General features: G+C 36.3%; 1 protein-coding gene across 22 annotated transcripts in view; it reads left to right on the top strand.

The window, feature by feature from the left end:
* The window catches only part of IKZF2 (IKAROS family zinc finger 2), a 180,313-nt gene that overhangs the window by 129,376 nt on the left and 24,929 nt on the right, over window positions 1–26,008 (top strand). For 21 of the 22 annotated variants that reach the window (XM_023731257.1, XM_023731254.1, XM_023731250.1 and 18 more), the window contains one exon: window positions 3,206–3,373. The exons of the other annotated variant lie outside the window; for it this stretch is intronic. In XM_023731257.1, the coding sequence (XP_023587025.1) occupies window positions 3,206–3,373 (168 nt within the window). The remainder of the gene's footprint in view (window positions 1–3,205; window positions 3,374–26,008) is intronic. 22 annotated transcript variants of the gene reach the window in all.

Raw genomic sequence — 26,008 nt, 5'->3', positions numbered from 1 at the left:
ACAACATTGGTTAAAAGAATTACTGACATTTTTAGGGATTTTTTTTCAAAGATTTAGTTAATGCATTTATTTTTAAACAGATTTGGATATGACTTCTATATTTGGATTTGTTAATTTTTGAAATATATCTATGTATACTTAAAAAAAAATCTTATAAGTTAACCATCTGTTTTCATCCTTGTTTCCAACAATAGTGTTATTGAGGGTTTCACTGTAATTCCAACTTGATTTAATGGGGAACACAAAGAACAGTAGGTAATTTTTGAAATGATAGTTATCATTTTTATCTAATCAAGACATTGAGTATTTAAGCAAATTTCAACCCAAGATAAGTCATTGAATTTGTATTCAAAAGTAAAAAGCATTGATCAAGTCTTATTCATAAAGCAAGTAAGTTTGAAATCAAAGTGCATTGTTGCTGTCAGTACCCTTTTTTTCTTATCAAAACAGGGAGCATGACTGGTTGCTTTCATTATGCCTCTCTCTTTACTTCCCATGGGCATGGGGATGCAGTTAACAGATGCCTCCCCGGTAATACTTACACATTCAGCAACATGGCAATGTTTCCAAATATACCTAGACCCCTTTTCATTTCTCCTACCCTCTTTGAGGATGATCCTATAAATTCAGAAATAATTTCTTATTTGAAAAAAAAAAAAGAAAAATGAAGATATCTGGGGTGTTTTGTAAATGTAGAAACTCAGTTACTCCATCATTGTTGTTAGTTGACATAGAGGCGATTCTGACTCAGGCGACCCATGTGTGCAGAGTAGAACTGCTCCATCGAGTTTTCAAGGTTGTGGTCTTTCAGAAGCAGATTGCCAGGGCTGTCTTCAGAGGCACCTCTGGGTGGGTTCTAACTGCCAACCTTTCATCTAGTAGTTGAGCGCTTAACCATTTGCACTACCCAGGGGTTCCTATCCCATCATTAGTCTGGTAAAAATCAACTGATGAGTTTTTGTGATTATCTTGTGAATTTAAACATTTTTTTTAAAGGTTAGTCTTATTGTGTTTTCTTTTGTAGGTTAGCAATATTTTGAATGATGAATTTACTACTCTAAATTATGTATTTTTTAAAATATTTCAACTCAAGGATTACAGGGATTTAAAAACAAAATGTGTCAGCGTGCTGTAGGAGTATTTCCCAAAGACAAACACGATTTCAGTTTGTTTTGTTGTTGTTCACTACATTAATCAATTTCTTTGTAAAGTTATTGCATACTAGTTTGTTACTTGGCTGGGAGAAATTACACAGAGAGATTTCAAAAGTAAAATCAAATATTTGGAGGGAAAATATATAATTTACATTTGCTATTTTCCTACTCTCTCTAAAAAGTTAATTTCATGAAGGAAGTAACTTGTTCCCTTTTATTACTAATTCCATGGCAGGTTAAGAACTAGAAAATTCTGATTTTCGAAAGTTGTAGACTATTATTTTATTTAAAAAAAATCAAAGTCAGGTTAAATTGTATATGTTAATTGATACTTGTGCATGCATATTTATAATGAAAAAGACCTGTTAAATTTACGTATTTTTCTGAACTTTATTTTGTAATACTTTATATGAGGGATATTAAGTAAAGTATTTCTCTTGTAAGTTGCACTTACTGCTGAAAAAAATTGTCAGTTTTACCAAATGAAGCAGTAAGTTAAATAAGATAGAATTTAAGGTAATTTTAACATGGTGGATCTTTTTTTTTCAATCTAATCTGTCAGTACTGGACTTTGTATAAACTTAGCTCATAAGATCTCCAGCTTCCTTAAGAAAAAGCCCCTACAAGCCCAACACACATATGCAAATTAATACGTTTTTGGTATGTACCTCACTCAGTTAAAAAATTAGACATCCCACAGAATTTGAGATGCAGTCAGTCTATCAGTTTTCCAATCTGTAGGTTTTATAAAAAAACTGTATGATAGAATTTGCCGTGGCTTACTGCCAGAAAGTGATGGCAGTCTATCTTCTTTATGTCTCCTGGCTTTCTTTAATAAAAAGAATTATTGAGCTTTACATTTATATCAAATAGCAAAATATAATATATATATGGGTTTCATTGTTCACTGTTATGACTATTTCAGTTATAGATATATGAAATATGACAATTCAGAGTAAAAATTTTGAAAACTTAAAATTATAATCACCTTACCTTAAGTTAGAGGAATGGTTCAGTTTAACCAAAAGGGAAGTGTTTTTAATTTTATTCTAAACATCGAGCTTTACTATGATGCATTTATATTATTTATTTATATAGATTTATAACTTATTTTATGTTTATTTTTAACGATAGGCAAACTTAAAATAGTAGCATTGTCTTCATGGTTTACTGTTGTATCAGTCTGACCCTACTTGCCAATTTTATTACTACATCACCTGTATGTCTTTATGTTTGATGATACTAGTGATAGCCAGTTGATGACAACAGACTGAAATGATAATTTAGCCTTGAATAATTTTATAGCAATATGAGTAATAAGATAAAAGGAAGAAAAGATTCCTATCAAACATATTTTTCACAACAAAAAGAGAATATATTAAAAATGTCTGGTGTAATAATTTTCTTTGGATTCTCCCTGATGTATCAGCAAAATTTGTTGAAGGTTTCCTTCTTAGTGACCAGGAGAATCAAGAGACCTGGGCTATATTTGGAGATCTTATGGTAATGAGCTTTGTGACCTTGTTCATTCATAATTTTTAGAGATAATCGGGTAAAATGAAGAGAGCAAGATTTTGTAGTCAAACTGACTAGGGTTCATTTCTCAGCTTGAGTACTTACTAGCTCTGACTTTAGTCTACTGGTACTTTGAACTTTAATTCCTTCATTTATAAATTGAAATTAATAATACCTAAGTACTAATGTTATTGTGAGGATAAAAATAATGAATGTAAAGCAACCAGTAAAGTCAGTAAAGCGATGGCATCTAGTAATTTAACTAATGGTAAATAATATTATCATTACTGTTTTGAATCAATGACAGGAATCCTGTCCAATTTATATGAGGATGGAGAATAGCCACTTTGACTTTTAGAGCTTGAGACTTTGGTATTAACAAGTTAAATTCTAGGAAGATAGACATTTACAAGGCTTATGAGGGAGATGAAATCTGCTGCATTCTTCTAGCACAGAGAACTAGCTCTAGTTAACTTTGTGTGACACATTAGACACTTGCACACACAGTCTTCTTCATCTTTCTCACTTGTTTACAGGTGAACGTCCCTTCCACTGTAACCAGTGTGGAGCTTCTTTTACTCAGAAGGGCAACCTTCTGAGGCACATAAAGTTACACTCTGGAGAGAAGCCGTTCAAATGTCCTTTCTGCAGCTACGCTTGTAGAAGAAGGGACGCCCTCACAGGACACCTCAGGACCCACTCTGGTAAGCTTTACCTACTCTGAGGAGAAAGCTAAAGTATGTGAATTCCGGAGAGTACTATAAGTTAATACAAAGTAATTTGTATCATTGTTAGGTATCTATGAATAAGTTAGACAGTATTTTTATTTGTGTACATTAAAAAACTGATAATTCTTACAAGACATGTATGGCCTTTCATTTTTAGTCTTACAGACTTGCAAAAAGCAATACTGTCAACTGAACAGTCTTTTATTTAGAGCCATTGGGATAATAAAAACAGCTGTTATATAAAATTTCTAGAATTGTTTTTAATTTTATCCTAATTGTTAATGCAGTAATTTTGGTTGAGGCAGGTGTCTTAGTTATCTAGCACTGCTATAACAACACTGCTATAACACAAATGGATGGCTTTAATAAAGAGAAATTTATTTTCTCACAGTTTAGGAAGCTAAAAGTCTGAATTCAGGACACCAGCTCTTAGGGAAAGGTTTTCTCTCTCTGCCGGCTCTGGAGGAAGGTCCTTGTCTCTTCTGAGATTCTGCTCCTGGGCAATCTTTATGTGGGTTGGCATCTCTATTCCCCCATCTCTGCTTCTCTTGCTTGCTTGTTTAATCTCTTTTATATCTCAAAAGAGATTGATTCAGGACACACCCTATACTAATCCTGCCTTATTAACAAAGACAGTCCGTTCCCCAATGGGATTATAACCACAGGCATAGAGGTTAGGATTTACAACACATGTTTTTTTGGGACACAATTCAATCCATAACACCAGGATAATTGAAGATTAAGTGAAATATCACAGTTACATGCTATAGTTACCACATAGGAGCTGAAAGTTATGTGTTTATAATTTATAGTGTCCAGGCTGGGACCTTATAGAAATCAAATATTGCTATTTATAAACTTGAAAATACAATGCTCATTAGAGAATGTATACTCCATTTTAACTCTGTTTCTTTAGCTCTTGAACTATAATCATTGAACATTATCTAAAACTTTCTTCTGCTTCATAAATCATCATTAAAATATCTAGAATAAGATTGATCAGAAAAAAAAAAAAAACCACACTATAGTGCATAAAAGAAAGAATAATTAGGAAGTCTGAATGAATCTCATTTGACTTTTAGCAAGAATTGCCATTAACCAAGAAGTTAAAGGTGGAAAATTAGTACAGAACACTCTCAATCCAGTTTTATATGCTCCTATCCATAATGACATATTAAAGTTTAATTTTAATATGAAGATATGATAAAAGTGATATTTTCATCTTCATTGACAAATTGTGTTACAGTATGCTGTGGAATGTGAGGTAATGCTTGTATTATCTTTGTTTACCTTTTTCTTGTTAACCCTCAAGACTGTACTTAGTCTTTTAGCATGAATGTAAAATACGTAAAACTATTTTAAACAACTCTTAAATTTGGGGCAATTACACAAAAATGAAAACACTAAAACAAAATATTTTAAGTATATGTTTTACTTTCCTTCCTGACCCAAAATATTTCACTTGTGCCACTGTGACATTTTATGTTTTATTTTAAAATTATGCAATGAAAATTATATTTTAAAGTGATACTGTTTTATTACAAAACAATTCTTTATTGAAATATATTTTTAAGATATGACAGGTATTTCCTTTAGCCAGCCGTGTACTCTGGCTTACTAAAGTATTATTGAGTTGGACAAGAATTATGTAATATGTAGCTTTTCACGACCTATCTGTTGTATGAAGTTGTGGCAGAAATATAACTTTAAAAATCTAATTTCATTCTTTACACAATATGTTGCTTTTAATGTTATGGTTTAATGTACATATGTTATGTTACCTTAGTGATCTTAATAGAGACTAGTCCCTGTGGCTGCTATCATGCTGATTTTGCAGTTTGGTATACAAGTCATGATTTTTGCAGATACGTAAACGGATGGCATACTCAAACTGGGTAAAGAGAGTTTAATGGAGTGACTGTTTACAAGGGTGTGGGCAGTATTAAGAGAAACCAAAAAGGGATAGTGAAGCTTGTCATAAATGGCAGCACTCTGTGAACAGAGAACAGTAACTGAACTCTGAGAAGAGAGAGAGCTGTGGCTAATAGGAGAGGCTTCCATACAGGAACTCTGTCCTTAAGATAGAGAAATGTAGCCACTGCCAACCTAGGATACCTGATTTCACTCTTTCCACCCTCCAGTCTCCTGCTGGCTGAAACTAACCAGAAGCCAGAAGAAAAAAAAGTCTTTGATAAAGTCCATAAAGGTCACCTTCTTTGTGGCATAGAGAAAAGTGGAGACGGGTAGAGAGTGGATCTAGAGGAGCAGAGGGAGAATATGTAGCACAACCTATCCCTTTGTCCCTCAGCATCCATTTTTGTTCTTTGTCCAGATAAAACACCTAGAATCTAAAATGTTAGCCACCACCAGTGGATAAAAAAGGGAGAGAAAAAGAAACGGTTAAAGCATAGTTGCTGAAGTCCATGCTTCTCTAGTTGGTCAAAAAAGTCCAAGTTGATCATTACAACTTTATTCTTCTACTACCAATTTCATCTTCTCCTTACTCTTACTCTCTTTCAGCATCTGGGATAGACAAGGTTCTTTACCTGATGAGTGACCCAAAGTTAATTCCTATGAGTTCTGAACCTTTGGTGGTCCTGTCTTTCTTGGGTCACTGCAGTTTTTCAATGACCAGGATTATTGGACAAGTTTATTATAAGATATGCCCCAGTGAATCCCCTGTGTTCCAAACATAGTTCTCCTTGCCCCCATTGTATAGCAGCAACCCAAAATTGTCTTGGTAATCTAGATCAATTGCCAGCCAGTAGCCCACTTCTCTCTGTTAGTTCAGCAGCTGGAGGAGCCCAAAATAGCCAGGGGACAGTCTCAGCTTCCAATTCGACAGTACTAGAACCAATCCCTAGTGGAAACGTTCTTCCTTTGGGCAGCGAGATCTCTAAAACCACCAATTCTGAGGTTACAGGACAGGAAGGTAAAATTCTTTAAATGGGTTATTTGATGTGTTAGAGGGGCCGCTCCCACCTTCGCCTCTTTGTTCTGACCGTGCTTTCTGGCTATGGAGGGGATGGCTTTCAGGACATACTGTATTCTGTAAGACACACTTAGACTTTTCCCAGCTGGCAACCATACATGAACCACCCTACTCGTAGGCCATTTCACCACTCCATTTAGCAAGCTGAGTATGACCAGTGAATCTATGGTTTTGAGCCCATTGCTGTACTTCCTTCGCTATAAAATGAGTTTGTCAATTGAAGGCAATATTAAATACCATGATAATTGGTAAGGCATTCTGTTAACTCCATGCATGGTAGAGCTGACAAAAGCATTTGAAGGAAGTAAAGGCAAACCCATGTCCTAAATATGTATCTATTTCTATGAGGATAAATTACTGCCAGTGTAACCTACTTGCCATCAGTTGTCTGGTTGAACCCCTTGGGGAATGGCACCATATCAGGGTCTCAGCATTGGAAAGTTGAGAACTCAGAGGTGGTGGTAATTAAATCAGTCATAGATAGTGAGGTGTCCATGTTGTTGAATCTTTACACAGTTTCCATCTCTGCTCCCATGGTCACTTTGTACATGGACCCATTGAGCAAGCACCAGGATAGCCAGGTAAAGAATCTGACTGACATCTGCCAGGTACCTTACCTGTTCCAGGTTACTAAGAGCCTCCCCAACAGTGGATGAAATTTACACAGAGAGAAATTACATAGGACACTATATTGTCACACTTTGTACTCATTCTCGGAGTTGCATCCGTATAACTTCCCCACACCTTCTTGTCACCAGTCTTCCAGTCTTGTTCTTCAAGTCTCTGACCATGTGATCATGCCATGGGTCATCACCTCAGCTATCTCTCCTTCCACTGCAAAGTGTACAATCAAATGTACTATCTGAAGGTCCACCTGCTGGGGTGATATCCTTTCATCACTGTATTTCAGCCACCGTAAGTGGCTTAAGAGTCACAGCTGGTACCAATAACCATGTAATCTATTTACAAACCAAGTCTACATGTTTTCATCCTTTATTAATTGATCATTGAGAGCTCTCCATGAGGCCATACACGTGGGTTGAAAGCGAGATTGTGAAGTAGTAGGAGCAGGTATCAGGAACGTCTGAGCTACTTGCTTATGCAGTATACTTGAGCTTCCTAAACCTGCTTAGTCCCAGTTTCATTTAACAATGAAATGCTACTGTGCAATCTTGTTTTTTATATGATATGATGATATGAATTAGATAATACCTAGTTCATGATTGGTAGTTTGGGGCACATAATCATTTGGAGTCCCATGACCTACTACTCAGTCAAGTCAGAAGCTGCCTTTCAAATGGGGTATAGCTGTTGGTGGAGGATAGCATAGCTTTACTCCAAAACCCTTAGGGAGCTATGCTCTAATGCATCTATTGATGGAGATGTCATATGGCATCTCTGTCTGCCACATACATTTCCAAAATTCATTGCATCCGCTAGATCTTAGGGCCAAAGTTATAGGGCAGCCTTCATTATAGCAGGGACAGGCTGCAGATCCTTTTCTTGTTCAGGCTTCTCTTAACACTAGCAGACTTGTAGGTTACTGAATGTAATATATGTGTTTCAAAATCCAAAGAGGCCACCAAGATTTGTGCTTCCTTCATGGTGGAAGGTGCAAGGGATAGCAATTTATCATGTGCTATAGAGGATCTGTTTTAACATCCCAAGACCACTGGGCTCCTAGAAACTTTACCCATGCTGGAAGGCCCTGAACTTTTGTAGAATTTATCTACTATCCTGTAGTAGGCATACGTCTTACACAGGCATCTTAGATGTTTACTGTTTCTTGTTCACCAGGTCCAATAAGCATAATATCAGGAATGTAATGTTCCAGCTTGATGTTCTCTGGGATGTCAAGATGAACAAGGTCTCTTCAGACTATAGAATAACTGTCTTAGTTACCTAGTGCTGCCATAACAGAAATACCACAAGTCACAAGTAGAAACACCACAAGTAGATGGCTTTAACAAACACAAATTTATTCTCTCACAGTTCAGGAGGCTAGAAGTCCACATTTAGGGGGCCATCTCTTGGGGAAGGCTTTCTCTTTCTGTTGGCCCTTGGGGAAGGTCCTTGTCATCAATCTTCCCCTGGTCTAGGAGCTTCTCAGCACAGGGACCCCAGGTCCAAAGGACGTGCTTTGCCCCCAGCTCCCCTTGCTTGGTGGTAGGAGGTCCCCTCGCCTCTCTCGTTGGCTTCTTTCTTTTGTATTTCAAGAGAGATGTACTCAAGATACAACCTAATCCTGTAGATTAAGTCCTGCCTCATTAACATAACTGCCTCTAATCTTGCGTCATTGACATCATAGAGGTTAGGATTTACAGCACATAGAATAATCACATCAGATCACAAAATGGTGGACAGGCATACAATACTGGGAATCATGACCTAGCCAAGTTGACATACATTATTAGGGGACACAATTCAATCCATAACAATGACCAAGAGTTGATCTAGCCGTAAGATAAGGTAGTGAAAGTATAATGCTGTTCCTGCAATATGAAAGCAAGCTGCTTCCATCTTTGCTGATAGAAATCATTGTAAAAAGCAATTGCTAAGTCAGTAGCTGCATACTGTCACAGCTAAAAATGCATCCATAGTTGACATCACAAAATGATTAAGTCTGCATTCATCCACAGAACTGTCTTAATCTTGCATTAGCCAGACAGGTCATACTATCTGAAGTTCCACCAAATGGGTGTGTGGTAGGAATCACCACTCCAACATCCTTCAGTTTTATGATGGTATCACTAATTTCTGTAATTCACCCTGAGATTCACAATTTTTTAGTTTACTATCTTGAGGGGGAGCCCTGGTGGCACAGTGATTTAGAGCTCGGCTGCTAACGAAAAGGTCTGCAGTTTAAATCCACCAGCCGCTTTTTGGAAACCCTGTGGGGGAGTTCTGATCTGTCCTAAATGGTTGCCATAAGTTGGAATCAAGTTAACAGCAATGGCTTTGTTTTTTTTTAATTATTTTGGGGGGAAGTGATAGTTCTAGGGCTGTACTGTGTAGTTAGTAACATGGTAGTTACTAACCCCATACTGCTATTAAGCACTTAAAATATGACTAGTGCTACATATGAAATTGTAATGTTTTTACTCAGTAAAATATATTAAGCTTATTTTAATGTAGTTACTAGAAAATTTGAAATTACGTATGTGGCTCACATTATATTTCTATTGGACAGCCTTGTCCTTGACTCTTTATAATAGCCTTCCCTTCCATGGGTCAGGAAACCAGTGTAGAGATTCTTCCTATTGCTAAATATATTTATTCCCATTATAACTGTAAGATGGACTTGGATCAAGTCTACATATATATCTTGATCTCCCTAAGTCCCCACTTTGGTGGACCACAGTGGCATTTTGGGTTCCAGAGCTTAATGCCAGTCCAAAGCCATGTAAATGCCATATAAATGCTTATCAGTGCTGGGTTCATTGTCACCAAACTACTAAATGGAAATCAAGATGGAAAAATTTCAAGTCAATAATATAGGAGGCAGTTTTGTGGTATTAGTAATATACAACAATAAAGAACTAATGAAATATAACAATTGATGTCTCATTACCTAAGGGGGAGGAGAAGCAAATACTTTCTTTCCATAATAATATTCATATAAATAGAAATAGAATTAAACTCATTATATGGAACTTAATACTCTATTCAGGTAATTTAAAGCATTAATTCTTAAATTTTAACCTGTGGAATATTGTGTTTGACCTCTAAGCCATTTTCTACCCTTCTTTGCCCTGCTTTGCTACTTCAGAAAGCTCATTTTTATTGGTTTCATCAATAGATTCCTGTGTCCTCTGGCTTCTGGTTAGGTTCAGTCAGTAGAACTAATTTCTGGTTACATGCAGTAAGAGACAGAGTAGAAAGAGAGAGAACGAGAGACCTGAGTGCTGCTCTTCAGTAGAACTGAGTGGCGGAATGCAGCCCTTGCCAGCTATAACTCGGGGAACAAACGCTGACATACCTTGTGTGTCTGAGAAAGAAAATAAAACAAATTTTCTGTATGTGAAATTTCAATGATATTTTAAGGGGTGGGAGGGAGAAAAAGGGAAGGAGAGAGGAATCAAGAATTGGAAGGTATCATCAAAAATATATTGAGAGCTGAAGATCACAAGTTTTTAGCACAATGAGAAAACAAGCCACATTAAGAAAAATTCGTCCCAGATATACTGTTACTTAAGCTTGTAGGAAAATAGAAGGGACTGTCTGTACTTTCAACTCTCCGTATTCAGTAACCTTGAGATTTATCACACAAATCACCTAATTTGCTTTACATAAATTTATAAGTTAGCATAATACTTAGTTTTTAATGGTGAATGAGGGAATCAGTGCTCCTACTACAAAAAGAATTATTAGTTTTGTTCCTTAGATTTTCAGTTTAACAGGTGGTTATTCCTTTCATTCCTACAATTTTGATTAGTGTGCTTTATGCATTGTACATTACTCCTTTTAATTGTCTTTATCATTCTCAGTACTCTGGGGAAATAATGTTTTAATTAAGCCTTTAACCCCTATTAATCAAAATAATTCTTAGCATACTTGTTATTTAAAAAAAAATCGAGGAGAAACTAGAATTGCATATTTTTTCTAATTAGTGTTTCGGGTATACTTCCCTCATGCTTTCATGCTGTGCTGAAATTAAATATTTGAAACAGAATAGTAAAGTATATATTTTAACATATGTAAAACTTACCTATTATGTGTATGTCATACATTTCTTTTTATAAAGTATAAAGATAAAAAAATAGCTAACCATACCTCTCACACACTCTGAAGTATCAAAAATTCAATTTTGGTCATAGAATTTTACTGGATTCAGATTCCCACAAAGATTACTTATTGCTTAACAATGGAATCATTTACAGATCCTTATAGAATGGGAGGAAAATGTAGAACAGAACTTACAGTTCAGACTTACTGGACCAACTGAGACCAGAGGACTCCCTGAGACTCTCGTCCTGAGATATACGTCAAACCTTAAACCAAAATTATCCCTTGAGGTCAACTATTAGCTAACTAACAGATAGGATCATAAAATAAGAACATCACCCATGAATAATAGCTTCTTTTTTAAAAAAAAAAAACAACTCTAGGAGACCAAATGGTCAAAAATTACTCTAAAGCAAAAATGAGAAGGTAAGGGAACAGGGAAACCAGAGGAGTAGAAATGGTACAACCAGAACGGAATAAATGCGAATAATGACACATTGTGAAAAATGTAACCAATATCACTGAATAATTTGTGTAGAAGTTGTTAAATGGGAACTTAATTTGCTGTGTACACTCTTACCTTAAACACAATAAAATAGTTTTAAAAGATGGAATCATTTAAGAACACTTGAAAATGAAAAATCCTGTGTCCTAAGGAAGTTTATTCATTATTTCTCGTATTCTAAAAAAGCTAAATATTCCTTAACAGTTGCATATTTTAAGATGCTTGTTAGTTCTAACATGGTTGTTTTTCATAGATATATAAATAAAATATCCTTAAGAAAACAAAGCAGTGCAAGAATTGTTTCTGATTCTTGTTGTTGTTTTTCATCCTCATTTAAAAAAGAGAATTCTTTTTTTTTTTAATTGTACTCTAGGTGAAGGTTTACAGAACAAATAGTTTCTCATTAAACAGTCGGTACACATATTGTTTTATGACATTGGTTAACAACCCCATGACATGTCAACACTCTCCCTTCTTGACCTTTTTTCTTTTTTTGGTGAAAATATACATAGCCAAAGAGACACCGTTTCAAAAGTTTCTACATGCACAGTTCAGTGACATTGATTACGTTCTTCCAGTTGTGCTGCTATTCTCACTTTAGATGAGAATTACTTCATGTTTTTAATAATACTTTCTATTATTAAAGGTTAGAGTTCCTGGAATTCTTGATTAGCCAGGAATCTAAGGAAAACCTGAGATTTCAGTTAAACCACTATTTAGTATATAATTCTTTATTTATGTGGTAGAGCTGTATCACATAACCCTAGAGAAATAGAGATTTGAGAAACCTTCCAACATCGTAAAGTTCTTTCAATTTAGGGTCAGTAAGTCTTCAGTTATTCTGAACAGATACGTAATTTCTTTCCAAACAGCTCAGGAATGTTGATTTTTGCAATACTACTCTGTAACCTTCAGTGTTTGACAATTTTCAGTTTAAGAAGTTTGTTATGTTTAATTGTCAGTTTAAAGCTATTTTGTCCTATAGAAAGGAACTGGACTAGATTTACAATGTAAATATCCATCTGTTAAAATGTCGACAATTACCTTCCTCCCCGTGGTGCATTTTTTGGTTCCCTTATATAAGGACTGTCTTTCTCAAATCGCTGCAATTCGAAGGGCTATATTTTATGACACAGAGAGCTCAGAAATGTTGAATGCTTACATCCATTCCCAATAATGATTTTTTTAAAAAAATCTAACAGCTAAATAGTACACTGGTTGCTGATGAACTCACTTAGAAGTTTGCTGGGTGCTGTTTTATTTATTTTTTCACCCTGCCTTATGTTTTGTTCAGTTATGCCTTCACCTATTATGAAAATTTACCTGTAAAATAAAATATTATAACCCACTCTACTTTTGAATATATTTGGACATTTACCTTTAGTAGACTATTAAACCACTAACAGTCATTTTTTAAGGTATAAAGCTACCTGCCTTCAAAGTAATTATTAAGAAGAGATTGTTTCCTCCCCATGTTCAAGTTTCTTGAAAATGAAGTTCATAAGTAGTATCTGGTTTGGCTTGATATGGAGCTAATCTTTGAGCATATTGTTAGAGAAGTAACTTAATGTCAAATGATTTAGTTGTAAATGTTCTCATTTGGGACAGTCTGTTACTTCGTCATGAGAGTGGTCTGCCCTGAAACATATTGTCATTTTTACTAAGAGATTCATTACCACAGCCATAACAAAATCCTCTTTTCCTTAGCTTGCTGACCAATCAAGAATTCCAGAAACTAAAATATATTCTTGTAATATTGATTTTTTTTTCCTTGCTCTTTCTGTTGTTAACTTCTACCTTGATGGCATTGTGGTCAGAGAAGATCCTTTGTGTTATCTCAACGTTTTGGATCTTGTTGAGGATTGCTCCGTGGCCTAAGATGTGGTCTACTCTGGAGAATGTTCCATGTGCATTGGAAAAGAATGTGTACTTTGCAGCTGTTGGATGGAGTGTTCTGTATGTGTCTATGAGGTCAAGTTGGCTGATTGTGCCCTTTAGGTCTTCTGTATCTTTGCTGAGTTTCTTTTTAGGTGTTCTGTCCTTTACTGAGAGTGGTATTGTGGAACTGTCAATCTCTCTTTTCAGTGTAAAATAGAATCTTAAAGTATATGTAGCATTTGTAATCACTCACTTTCTTTCCTAGTACACCGTTTCCATCTTGTTTTTGTTTTTAATTATCTTCCCCTTCTCTCACTTGCTTTGCTTTCTGTTCTGCTTTCTTTGTCTTCCACGTAGCTCTTTTCCCCCAATTCTTCAACCATTTACTTCATTACTATGTCATTCTATTTTTTGTGGTTACTGAAAGAAAAACATAACATAAATAAGTGCCTTCAGTTTACATAACATGCAAAATGATTTGTGTATCATGGGAGTGCCGCAGTTTATAGACCTTTGAATATTAACAGTACTGATTATTTTGTGAAATGAATGAACAGCAAAAAAAAAAGTCCGAAAACAATACTTGGCCAAAAGATTATTATAATCAATTATTTTCATAGTGACAATATGTTAAAACCAGATTACCGTAACTCTTTTCTACCAGATTTGACAAAAAGATCGATTAAAAGCTAATCCGTGGACAATATAATGATAGACACTATTGGATTAAATGGTGCTGGATCAGAAATTGAATCTAGTATACAGCTTATTCATAGTAGTGATGGTGCATTAAATGTAGTAGAATTTGTCCTGGACGCTTCCCATGAGAAGGAACTGTTTGCACCTGATTGTGGTCCTGGCACCTGGCCCACTTTCTGCGTGATCTCCCAAGTGTGAACTTTCCCCACCCTTAACCCCTCCTTTCCTTCCTGGAGGTGGGTGATAGAGGTGGATTACACTGACAATTACACAAGCAGTGTCAGTTGCACATGATTTGTATAACTGTGCTGGGCTGATTTCACTCATCAAGTCCTGATACTGATGCCCTTGGTGCCTCTCTATATGGTTTGCAACAAACACTGAAGAGAAGGGATGGGATTAGTCCCTTCATTCCTGACTCTTAAAACACACACTTAAGGCCATGCCTGTTGAAATTTGGCCAGAAGAGAAAAGCCACCTCTAGTCAGGCCAGGTGATAAGACAATCCATCTCTTTTTTTCCCCAGACAAATAACTCATTATATTACTCTACCTTATATAGTTGTTATAAAAGAAGTTTAAGAAATTTTTAAACATATACAGTCTCATCTTTTACAAGTTTATCCCACTTCTTTAAAGTTCAGACATTTATTTCTAGAAGGAGTGATTAAAGAGAACCCATGCTCTGTAACCCAAGTTCTTTTGATGAAGTTGTTTACACTTTGAAGGAAGGCCATTAAATCAGTTTACTACTAGAACCTCCCCTCCCCACCATTCCCTAAAGAAATGCACAAAATTCATGGAACTCTTTCTCATTCTTCTGAATCTTTTACAGACACTGTTGTCATTCTAGAGTTTACTAACACAGTTTATGCACCCCAAATGGATGTTGTTGGTGTGATGTTTGTAACTTGTGGCTATTTCACATACAGGCTTTCCCTTCAAATCACTGAGTGCAGGAATGGCATGTTTGGAACTCCATGGCAGAAATGGAGCGGTTATATGCCAACCTCATTACTCACTCAGTGTCCCAAAGGGCATGTCACGCTAGTTTCGTTTTGTTTTGTTTTGTTTTTGGTAAGCTAAACCCTGTCCGCCCTTTTTATTTTTTCTACTTGATTGTGTAAATGAGTCAAAGAAACCTGTCCATCCACAACCTGTACTATCTTGCCAGATCTTAGAAGAAAACTCCCAAATGGTAGAAAATCAGGCAAATGAGGAAAATAAAAATTAAGTATCTTTCATTTAAAACATGTAAAATATATTTAGAATATAATTAAATTTTTATTTAAAGTATCAAAAATCATCTGTCAGGGTGGCATCCCTTTAGAAATATGGCGATAATAAGCTTATACATTTGAGTGAAAAATACTAAATTCAGCATTTCCAAAGGAAGATCTTGTAATACTGTTTTGCATCTCCATCCCTTATTGATATTGATTGAATGAATGAGTGATGAATGGATGCTTTAAGATGAATATTTTTACATTAACTAGAAAGTTAGTTTTTAAGATCAGTGGAGGTCAGGGTGGTTATGTGTATCCTTGTTGTTGTTATTAGTTACAGTCAAGTCGGCTCTGACTCATAATGACCTTAAGTATAGCAGAATGAAATGTTGCCTAGTCCTGTGCCATTTTCATGATAGTTGGTATGTTTGAGTCCATTGTTGTGGCTCATCTCCTTGAAGGTTTCCCTTATTTTCATTGACCTTCCACTTTACCAAACATGATATTCTTTTCTAGCAATTGGTTTTCCCTGATGACATGTCCAAAGTAAGTGAGTCAAAGGGTGGTCGTCTTGCTTTTAAGGAAGATCCTGGTTGTATTTTTTCCTAAGATTGATTTGGTCATGCTTTTGGCAATCCATGATATATTCAGTAATCTTCGTTAGCACCACAGTTCTAACAAACATATCAGTGCTTCTTTTGTCTTCCTTTTTTACTATCTGTCTTTCACATGCATATGAGGTGATTGAAAATACTATGCCTTGGGTCAGATGCAACTTATGTTGTGTCCTACTAGATGATAAACATCAGTCCATTAAAGATAAAAAATAACAGCTAATATTTAGTGGGCTCTTACTTTATGCCAAGCACTATTGTAATGGCATTGTTTCTCATCTGCACACTCAGTATATATTAAAGCTGGATTTGAACCCAAAATGTCTGACTCTAAAATACATAATTTTTCATATGATCTCTTATGTGAAGCCCTATGTCATGCTTTTACCTTATTTCCTCTTTTTCTCTATTTTGCCAACAATGTATATTTTGGATTAGATGCACATGTATACATATACACACAAAGAAAGGTGCTTGGCATAATAAAACTAAAGAATTGTTCCATGCTCTAATAAAGAAAAATGTTCCATGATGCTTAAGAAGATATAGTACCTAAGAACATAATAAATAAATCTAAGAGTAATATAAATTATCTTTTGATAGTACTTTTTAAAAATTATGCTCTGATACAGTTTTATCATTATAATTCTGTATATGCACATTTTATACAACTTCCAGTATACTCAAGAAAAACCAAGCTATAAACTCAGGTCTGCCGAAGTCCAGAGCCAATGCTCTCAGCTGCTGTACTCTGGCCTTCCAATTCATTCTCCATATAGCAACCAGAGTGTTATTTTTAAAACTCAGTATAAATTATATCACTCTTTGCTTAAAATCTTTTAATGGTTTTCCGTTGCCCGTATAGTAAAATTACTTATTATGGCCAATGGAAGTTTTTCATGATTTTGCCCCTGCCCACCTCTCCTGTCTGTTACTCTACCCCTCATTCTCTGTGTTTTTTGCCACCCTGGTTTCCTTTGTTCTTTCCTACCCCCGAGCTTTTGCACTGGTTATCCTGGAAATCTCTACCTTCAGCCTTTTCCCCAATTTTTGGCATGACTCCTTCATTATCTTTCAGATATTAGCTTAAATGTTGTTTCCTTGGTAATGGTGGCCCTCCATAAGTACCCTACCTAAAGCATCTGCCTAGTTACTCTCTATCTAAATGTTTTGCAAACTTTGAATCCAATCTGTGGTTATCTTGATATTTTTGTCAGTGCAGTTACTGCCTGTCTCCCCCCAATTTGAATGTAAATTTTGTGAGGTCATGTACCTTCTCTGCTGTATTTGTTAATGTGTCCCCAGTTCCTGGAATAGTGTCTGGGACATCATAATAGGTAGTTAAACATATTAGTTGAGCAGTCAAATGGAGAAAGCAATGAGATGCAATATACTTGTTCTAAAAAATCCACAGAAAAGAAAAGGGATGTAAAAAACTGACCTGATATAATTTCTATGTTGTTGTTGTTAGTTATTAGTTGCTGTCTTAGTCATCTAGTGCAGCTATAACAGAAATACCACGAGCAGATGACTTTAACGAAGAGAAATTTATTCTCTCACAGTCTAGGAAGCTAGAAGTCCAAATTCACGGCACCAGCTCCAGGGGAAGGCTTTCTGTGTCAGTTCTGGGGGAGGGTCCTTGTCATCCATCTTCTCTGGTTGAGGAGCTTCTCAGTGCAGGGACACCAGCTCCAAAGGACATGCTATTTTTCTGGCTCTTGTTTCTTGGTGGTATGAGTTTCCCCTGTCTCTCTACTTGCTTCTCTCTTTTATATCTCAAAAATGATTGACTTAAGACACAATCAACACTTATAGATTGAGTCCTGCCTCTCTAACATAACTGCTGCTAATCCCACCTCAGTAACATCATAGAGGTAAGATTTACAACACATAGGAAAGTGGTGGACCATCAAACAGTACTGGGAATCATGGACTAGCCAAGGTGACACACAGTTTTTGAGGGGGCACCATTGAATCGATAACATTTGCCATCAAGTGGATTCTGAATCATGGCGACCCCATGTGTGCAGAGTAAAACTGCTCCATGGGGTTTTTAAGGCTGTGACCTTTTGGAAGCAGATTGCCAGGCCTGTCTTCCAAGGCCCCTCGGAGGGTTCAAACCGCCAACCTTTTGACTAGTAGTCGACTGCTTAACCATTTATGCCACCCAGGGATTTATAATTTCTATATTTTTCAAGCTTGTGAATCACAAAAATAAATATACAATTAGATACTTTTTTTTGTGACAGTAAATGTAGCTCAGGATTGTTCTTTTTACTGACTCATAAACAATAGATATAGCAGTCATGAGTGATGGCCTTTCCCATGTAGAAAAGCCCAGTAAAGCCTTAGTAATGAAATAGCAAGAGAGCCCTGGTGGTGCAGTGGTTAAAGTGTTTGGCTGCTAACCTAAAGGGTGGTGGTTCAAATCCCCCACCCGCTCTAAGGGAGAAAGATGTGGCAGTCTTGGAAACCTGAGGGTGCAGTTCTATTCTTATCATATAGGGTTGCTATGAGTCGGGATTGACTTGATGGCAGTGGGTTTGGTTTATGGTTTAATTAATGGCATTTATTCATTCAACAAATTCGTTTAACAAATTCAACAAGTGCCAGGCATTTTTCTACGCCCTTATGAAAGTTAGAATTTATTGAACATTTACTATGTGCTAAGTACCTAGTTAAATGCTCAATAAATGGCAGCTTTCATAGAGGCCTGGAAAAATGCCTAGCATTTGTTGAAATTGTTAAATGAATTTGGACATGTTATCAGGCGGGACCAGTCCCTGGAGAATGATATCATGTTTGGTAAGGTAGAGGGTTAGCAAAAAAGAGGAAGACCCTCAATGAGGTGGACTGACACAGTGGCTGCTACAATTGGCTCAAACATAGCAACGATTGTGAGGATGGCACAGGACTGGGCAGTGTTTCATTCTGCTGTACATAGGGTCGCTATGAGTCAGAACTGACTCGATGACACCTAACAAGTACCTAGTTATGTTCTTCATATGCATTTTTTAAAATTTCTCATAAAAATGCTATCAGTTAGGTACAATTATTCCCATATTTAACTTAAACCAGGGTTCACACACAGCTAGTTAGGGCTAGAATTTAAAATCAAAATATGAAATCATATTATGGATTTACACATACATATGCTTGACTCTATGTGAATACTGCATTCATTAATTCATCTCCTTCCAAAATGATTACTTTTGGACCTCTTTGCTATCCAAATTTCTTACTTACTTACAGGCTAAATTATTATAATGTTGACAAATCAGATGAAGAAAAATACCTTGAAGGAAGAATACAAATCATATCAAAAACAGATTATAGGGATGGATTATTCATTTATTTATTCTGTATGCCTAGATGGTCCCTGTTGGTGCAAATGTTTTGTTTGGACTATTCACCTAAAGGTTAGTGATTTGAACCTACCCAGCAGTGCAATAGAAGAAAGTCCTGGTGATCTGCTTCCTTAAAGATTATAGCCAAGAAAACTCTATGGAACAATTTTACTCTGTAACACACGGGGTCATCATTAGTTGGACTTGACCACAGTGGGTTTTAAAGAGCTATTTATATTCAATGGTTTATGAATATTATGTTTATTATTATGATTGTATATAAAACCAAAAAAACTAAACCAGTTTCCATTGAGTTGATTCTGACTCATGGCGGCCCTATAGGACACAGTAGAACTGCCCTATAGGGTTTCCAAGGAGCGGCTGGTGATTTGAACCACTAACCTTTTGGTTAGCAGCCAAACGCTTATCTACTGTACCACCAGAGCTCCAGGCACATAGTAAATATCTGTGGTATGAATACGTGATTGACATATATATGTTATTAACACAGCTGCAAATATTCTGTGAGTTTTAAGCATCTGTTTCTGTTCATTGCTTAAGAAAGTATTTTATAAGCAAATATGAAAATAAGCAATAACTATATCATTTTATTTGATAAAGAAGATACTGAAAAGCCTAATTGTTACACTGTCAAAATATTTTAAGGCCTACTCAAACTATTTCAGAGCATAGAAAAGGAAGGAATACTCTTGAATTCATTCTCTGAAGCCAGCATAAAACCCTGATACCAAAGCCAGGCAAAGACACCAAAAAGAAAAAGAAGATAACAGACCAGTATCTCTCATGCATATAGATGCAAAAATTCTCACCAAAATTCTAGCCAATCGAATTCAGCATCGAATCAAAAAAATAATACACCATGACCAAGTGGGATTCATACCAGGTATGTAAGGATGGTTCAGCATTAGAAAATCAATCAGTGTAATCCACCAAATAAGTAGAACAAAAAGAGAGAATCACATGGTCATCTGAATTGACTCAGAAAGGCATTTGGTAAAGTCCAGCACACATTGCTGATAAAAACTCTCAATAAAATAAGAATAGAAAGGAAATTCCTCAGCATAATATAGGTCATCTATACAAAACCAACAGCCAACATCATTCTTAATGGAGAGAGGCTGAAAGCATGCTCTCTGAGAACAGGAACAAGACAAGGATGCCCTTTATCACCACTCCTATTTAACATTGTGCTAAAAGTTCTAGCTAGAGCAGTAAGGCAAGAAAAAGAAATAAACGGCACCCAAATTGGAAAAGAAGATGTACAACTATCCCTATTCACAGATGATATGATCCTGTACACAGAGAACCCCAAAGATTCCACATGAAAAACTACTGAAATTGATAGAAAGATTCAGCAGAGTAGCAGGAAACAAGACCAACATACAAAAATCAGTTGGATTCCTATACACCAACAAAGAGAACTTCAAAAAGGAAATCAGGAAAACAGTACTATTTATAATAGTCCCTAAAAAAGATAAAATACATAGGAATAAGTCTAACCAGGGATATAAAACACCTATACAAAGAAAACTACGAAACACTATTGCAAGAAACCAAAGGAGACCTACATAAATGGAGAAGCATACCATCCTCATGGATAAGAGGGCTCAACATTGTGAAAATGCCAATTCTACCTAAAGCAAGCTACAGATATAATGCTGTCTCAGTCCAAATACTAACAGCATTCTTTAACGAGATGGAAAAAGTAATTAACTTCATATGGAAAGGAAAGGGGACTTAGATAAGCAAAGCATTATTGAAGAAAAAGAACAAAGTAAGAGACATCACACTACCTGATCTGAGAAACTACCATATAGACACAGTAGTCAAAACAACCTGGTACTAGTACAACAACAGGCACATAGACCAAAGAAACAGAATCCAGAACCCAGATGTAAATACATCCACCTTTGGTACCTGATCTTTGCCAAAGGACCAAAGTTCATTAAATGTGGAAAAGACGATCTTTTTAACAAATGATGGAGGCAAAATTGGATGTTCATCTGTTTAAAAAAAAAAGAAAGAAAGAAAGAAACAGGACCCATACCTCACACTATACACAAAAACTAACTCAAAATGGATCAAAGACCTAAATATAAAACCTAAAATGATGCAGATCATGGAAGAAAAAATAGGAACAATACTAGGGGCCCTAATATATGGAATAAATAGAATACAAACCATAACTAACAGTACACAAACACCAGAAGATAAACTAGATTACTGGGAGCCCCTAAAAATTAAACACTGATGCTCATCAAAAACTTCACCAAAAGAGTAAAAAGAGAACCTAAAGACTGGGGGAAAAAATTTGGCTACAACATATCCGACAAGGATCTAGTTTCAAATCTATAGAATACTTCAACACCATAACAACAAAAAGGCAAATCACCCAATTAAAAAATGGGCAAAGGATTGAACAGACATTTCACCAAACAAGACATTCAGGCACATGAGGAAAAGCTTGTGATCATTAGCCGTTAGAGAAATGCAAATCAAAACTGCAATGAGATACCATCTTACCCCAACATTACTGGCACTAATTAAAAAAGCAAAAAATAACGAATGTTGAAGAGGTTGCGGGCAGAATGGAACTCTTATGCACTGCTGGTGGGAAAGTAAAATGGTAACAACCACTATGGAAAACAATAAGGTTGCCTCCTTAAAAAGCTAGAAATAGAAATAGCATATAATCCAGCAATCCAGTTCCTAGGAATATATAGCAGAGAAATAAGAGCCATCAGATGAATAGACATACGCACACCCATGTTCATTGCAGCATTATTCACAATAGCAAAAAGATGGAAACAACCTAAGTGCCCATCAACAATGAATGGATAACAAATTATGGTACCTACGTGTAGTGCAATACTACACAACAATAAAGAAAAATGATGAATAGGTGAAACATCTCATAACATGGATGAATCTGGAGGGCATTATGCTGAGTGAAATAAGTCAATCACACAAGGACAAGTATTGTATGAGACCACTGTTATAAAAACCCAAGAAAAGGTTTACACACAGAAAAATACAATCTTTGATGGTTATGAGAGAGGGGAGGGGTGGTAAGGGGATATCACTAACTAGATAGTAGATAAGTCTTAACTTCGTTATAGGGGAAGTCAGCACAACTTGACCAAGGCAAAGTCATAGCAGCTTCCTAGACACATGCAGACAACTTGAGGAACTGAGTTACTGGGGCTGAGGGCTGGGGACTATGGTCTTGGGGAACATCTATGTCAATTGCCATAACACAGTTCGTAAAGAAAATGTTCTACATCCTACTTGGTGAGTAGCATCTGGGGTCCTAAAAGCTTGCAAGCAGCCATCTAAGATACATCTATTGGTCCCATCACGTTTGGAGCAAAGGAGAATGAAGAAAACGAAAGACACGAGAAAGATTAGTCCAAAGGACTAATGGACCACAATTACCACAGTCTCCAGCAGCCTGAGACCAGAAAATCTCAATGGTGCCTGGCTACCACCACTGACTGCTCTGACAGGTATCACAATAGAGGATTCTGGGCAGAGTGGGAGAAAAATGTAGAACAAAATACAAATTCACAAAAAAAAGATCAGACTTAACTGGTCTGACGGTGACTAGAGGAACCCAAAAGACCGTGGCCCCCAGACAGCCTGCTAACTCAGAACCGAAGCCACTCTCGAACTCCACCTTTCAGCCAAAGATTAGAGAGGCCTATAAAACAAACAATAACACATGTGAGGAACGTGCTTCTTAATTCAATCAAGTATACGAGACCAAATGGGCAACACCTGCCCAAAAGCAAAGCCCAAAAGGCAGGAAGGGACACGAGAACTGGACTAATGGACGCTAAGAACCCAAGGTGGAAAGAGAAAGGAGGAGAGTGCTGACACACTGCAGGGATTGCAACTAAGTATCACAAAACAATTTGTGTATAAAATTTTTGAATGAAAATTTGTGCTGTGAACTTTCACCTAAAACACAATAAAATTTTTATACTTATAAAATATATTTTAAAGGCATATATTTTGTTTAATTCCATTTTTTATTTTAGAACCTTATTTCAGGTTTTCAGCTCAAGAAATTGGGTGAAAACCTGTGACTCAATGTGATGGAATAGTAGATGACAACAATTCATACTCATAGGAGAATAATTGTACATAAGATTTTTTCTCATTTTTAGTTGTGCCTATTTATTATTTTTATCCACAACTTGTCTGTCAGTTTGCCATATTGCAGTGGCTTCCATGTTGCTGTGATGGTGGAAGCTATACCACTGGTATTTCAAATACCAGCAGGACCATCCATGGTGGACAGGTTTCAGCGGAACTTCCAAACTAAGACAAACTAAGAAGAAGGGCCTGGTGATCTACTTTTTAAAAAAATTGGCCAGTGAAAACCTTATGAATAGAGTGGAACATCGTCTGATATAATACCAGGTTGGAAGGCACTTCAAATACAACAAGGGAAGAGCTGCCTCCTCAAAGTAGAGTCCACCTTAATGGTGTAAATGGAGTAAAGCTATCAGGACCTTCATTTGCTGATGTGGCACAACTCAAAGTGAGAAGAAACAGCTGCAACACATCCATTAATAATTGGAAAGTGGAATGTACGAAGTATGAATCTAGGAAAACTAGTCTTCAAAAAGGAAATGGAATGCATAAAGATCAATATCCTAGGCATTAGTGAGCTGAAATGGACTGGTATTGGCTATTTTGAATCATTCAATCATGTGGTCTACTATGCCAGGAATGATAAATCGAAGACGAATTGTGTCGCTTTCCTCATCAAAAAGAACACTTCAGCATCTATCCTGAAGTACAACGCTGTCAATGATAGGATAATATCCATCCGACTATAAGGAATACCAGTTAAGATGACTATTATTCAAATTTACGCCGCAACCACTAATGCCAATGATGAAGAAATTGAAAATGTTTGCCAACTTCTTCAGTCTGAAATTGATCAACATGCAATCAAGATGCATTGATAATTACTGGTGATTAGAAAGTGAAAATTGGAAACAAAGAAGAAGGATTGGTTAAAAAATATGGCCTTGGTGATAGATCACAGGATACAATTTTGCAAGACCAATGCTTATTCATTGAAAATACCTTTTTACAATAACATAAACAACAACTGTACAGGTAGACCTCACCGGATAGAATACACAGGAATCAAATTGACCTCATCTGTGAACAGAGAGGATGAAGAAGCTCAGTATCATCAGTCAGAACAAAGCCAGGAGCCAACTACAGAACAGACCATTAATTGCTCATATGCAAATTCAAGTTGCAGCTGAAGAAGATTAAAACAAGTTCACAAGAGCCAAAGTACTTATGATCTTAAGTATATGCCACCTGAATTTGGAGACCATCTCAAGAATAAATTTGATGCATTGAACACTAATGACCAAAGACCAGACGAGTTGTGGATGACATCAAGGACATCATACAAGAAGAAAGCAAGATGCCATTAAAATGACAGGAAGGAAAGAAAAGACCAAAATGGATGTCATCAGAGACTCTGAAAGTTGCTGTAATGAAATGTACAAAGAACTAGAGTTAGAAGGAAAGGAAAGGAAAGAACACTCAGCATTTCTCAAGCTGAAAGGCCTGAAAAAAAAATTCAAGCCTCGAGTTGCAATATTTAAGGTTCTATGGTTCAGCCGTCTCACAAGGTAGCATATGATCAAGAAGGAAGAACACCAAGCTGCACTGAATACATTGGCGAAAAATAAGGCTCCAGGAATTGTCAGAATACCAACTGAGATGTTTCAGCAAACAGATGGAGCACTGGAAGTGCTCACTCGTCTATACCAAGAAATTTGGAAGACAGCTTCCTGTCCCACGGACTGCAAGAGATCCAGATTTGTCCCTATTCCAAAGAAAGGTGATCCAACTAAAATGCGGAAATTATCGAACAATATCATTAATATCACACACAAGTTAAAATTCTACTGAAGATAATTCAAAAATGATTGTAGCAGTACATAGATAGAGAACTGCCAGAAATTCAAGCAAGATTCAGAAGAGGATGTGAAACAAGGGTTATCATTGCTGATGTCAGATGGATCTTAGCTGAAAGCAGAGAATACCAGAAAGATGTTTACCTGTGTTTTATTGACTATGCAAAGGCATTCCATTGTGTGGATCATAGCAAACTGTGGATAACATTGTGAAGAATGGAAATCCAGCGCAGCTGATTGTGCTCATGCAGAACCTGTACATGAACTAAGAGGTAGTTGTTCGAACAAAACAAAGGGATACTGTGTGGTTTAAAATCAGGAAAGGTGTGTGTCAGGGTTGTGTTCTTTCACCATACTTACTCAATCTGTAGGCTGAGCAAATAATCCGAGAAGCTGTACTATGTATATGAAAGAAGAACGCAGCATCAGGATCAGTGGAAGACTCATTAACAACCTATGATATGCAGATGGCACACCTTGCTTGCTGAAAGCAAAGAGGGCTTGAAGTACTTACTGATGAAGATCAGAGACTACAGCCTTCAGTGTAGATTGCACCTCAACATAAGGAAAACAAAAATCTTCACAACTGGACCAATAAGCACCATCATGATAAATGGAGAAAACATTGAAGTTGTCAAGGATTTCATTTTA

Source organism: Trichechus manatus, unplaced genomic scaffold, assembly GCF_000243295.1.
Source record: "Trichechus manatus latirostris isolate Lorelei unplaced genomic scaffold, TriManLat1.0 scaffold00041, whole genome shotgun sequence".
NCBI lineage: Eukaryota > Metazoa > Chordata > Mammalia > Sirenia > Trichechidae > Trichechus > Trichechus manatus.
Note: the sequence above shows the minus strand (reverse complement) of the source record. Positions and strands in the feature narration are given on the sequence as shown.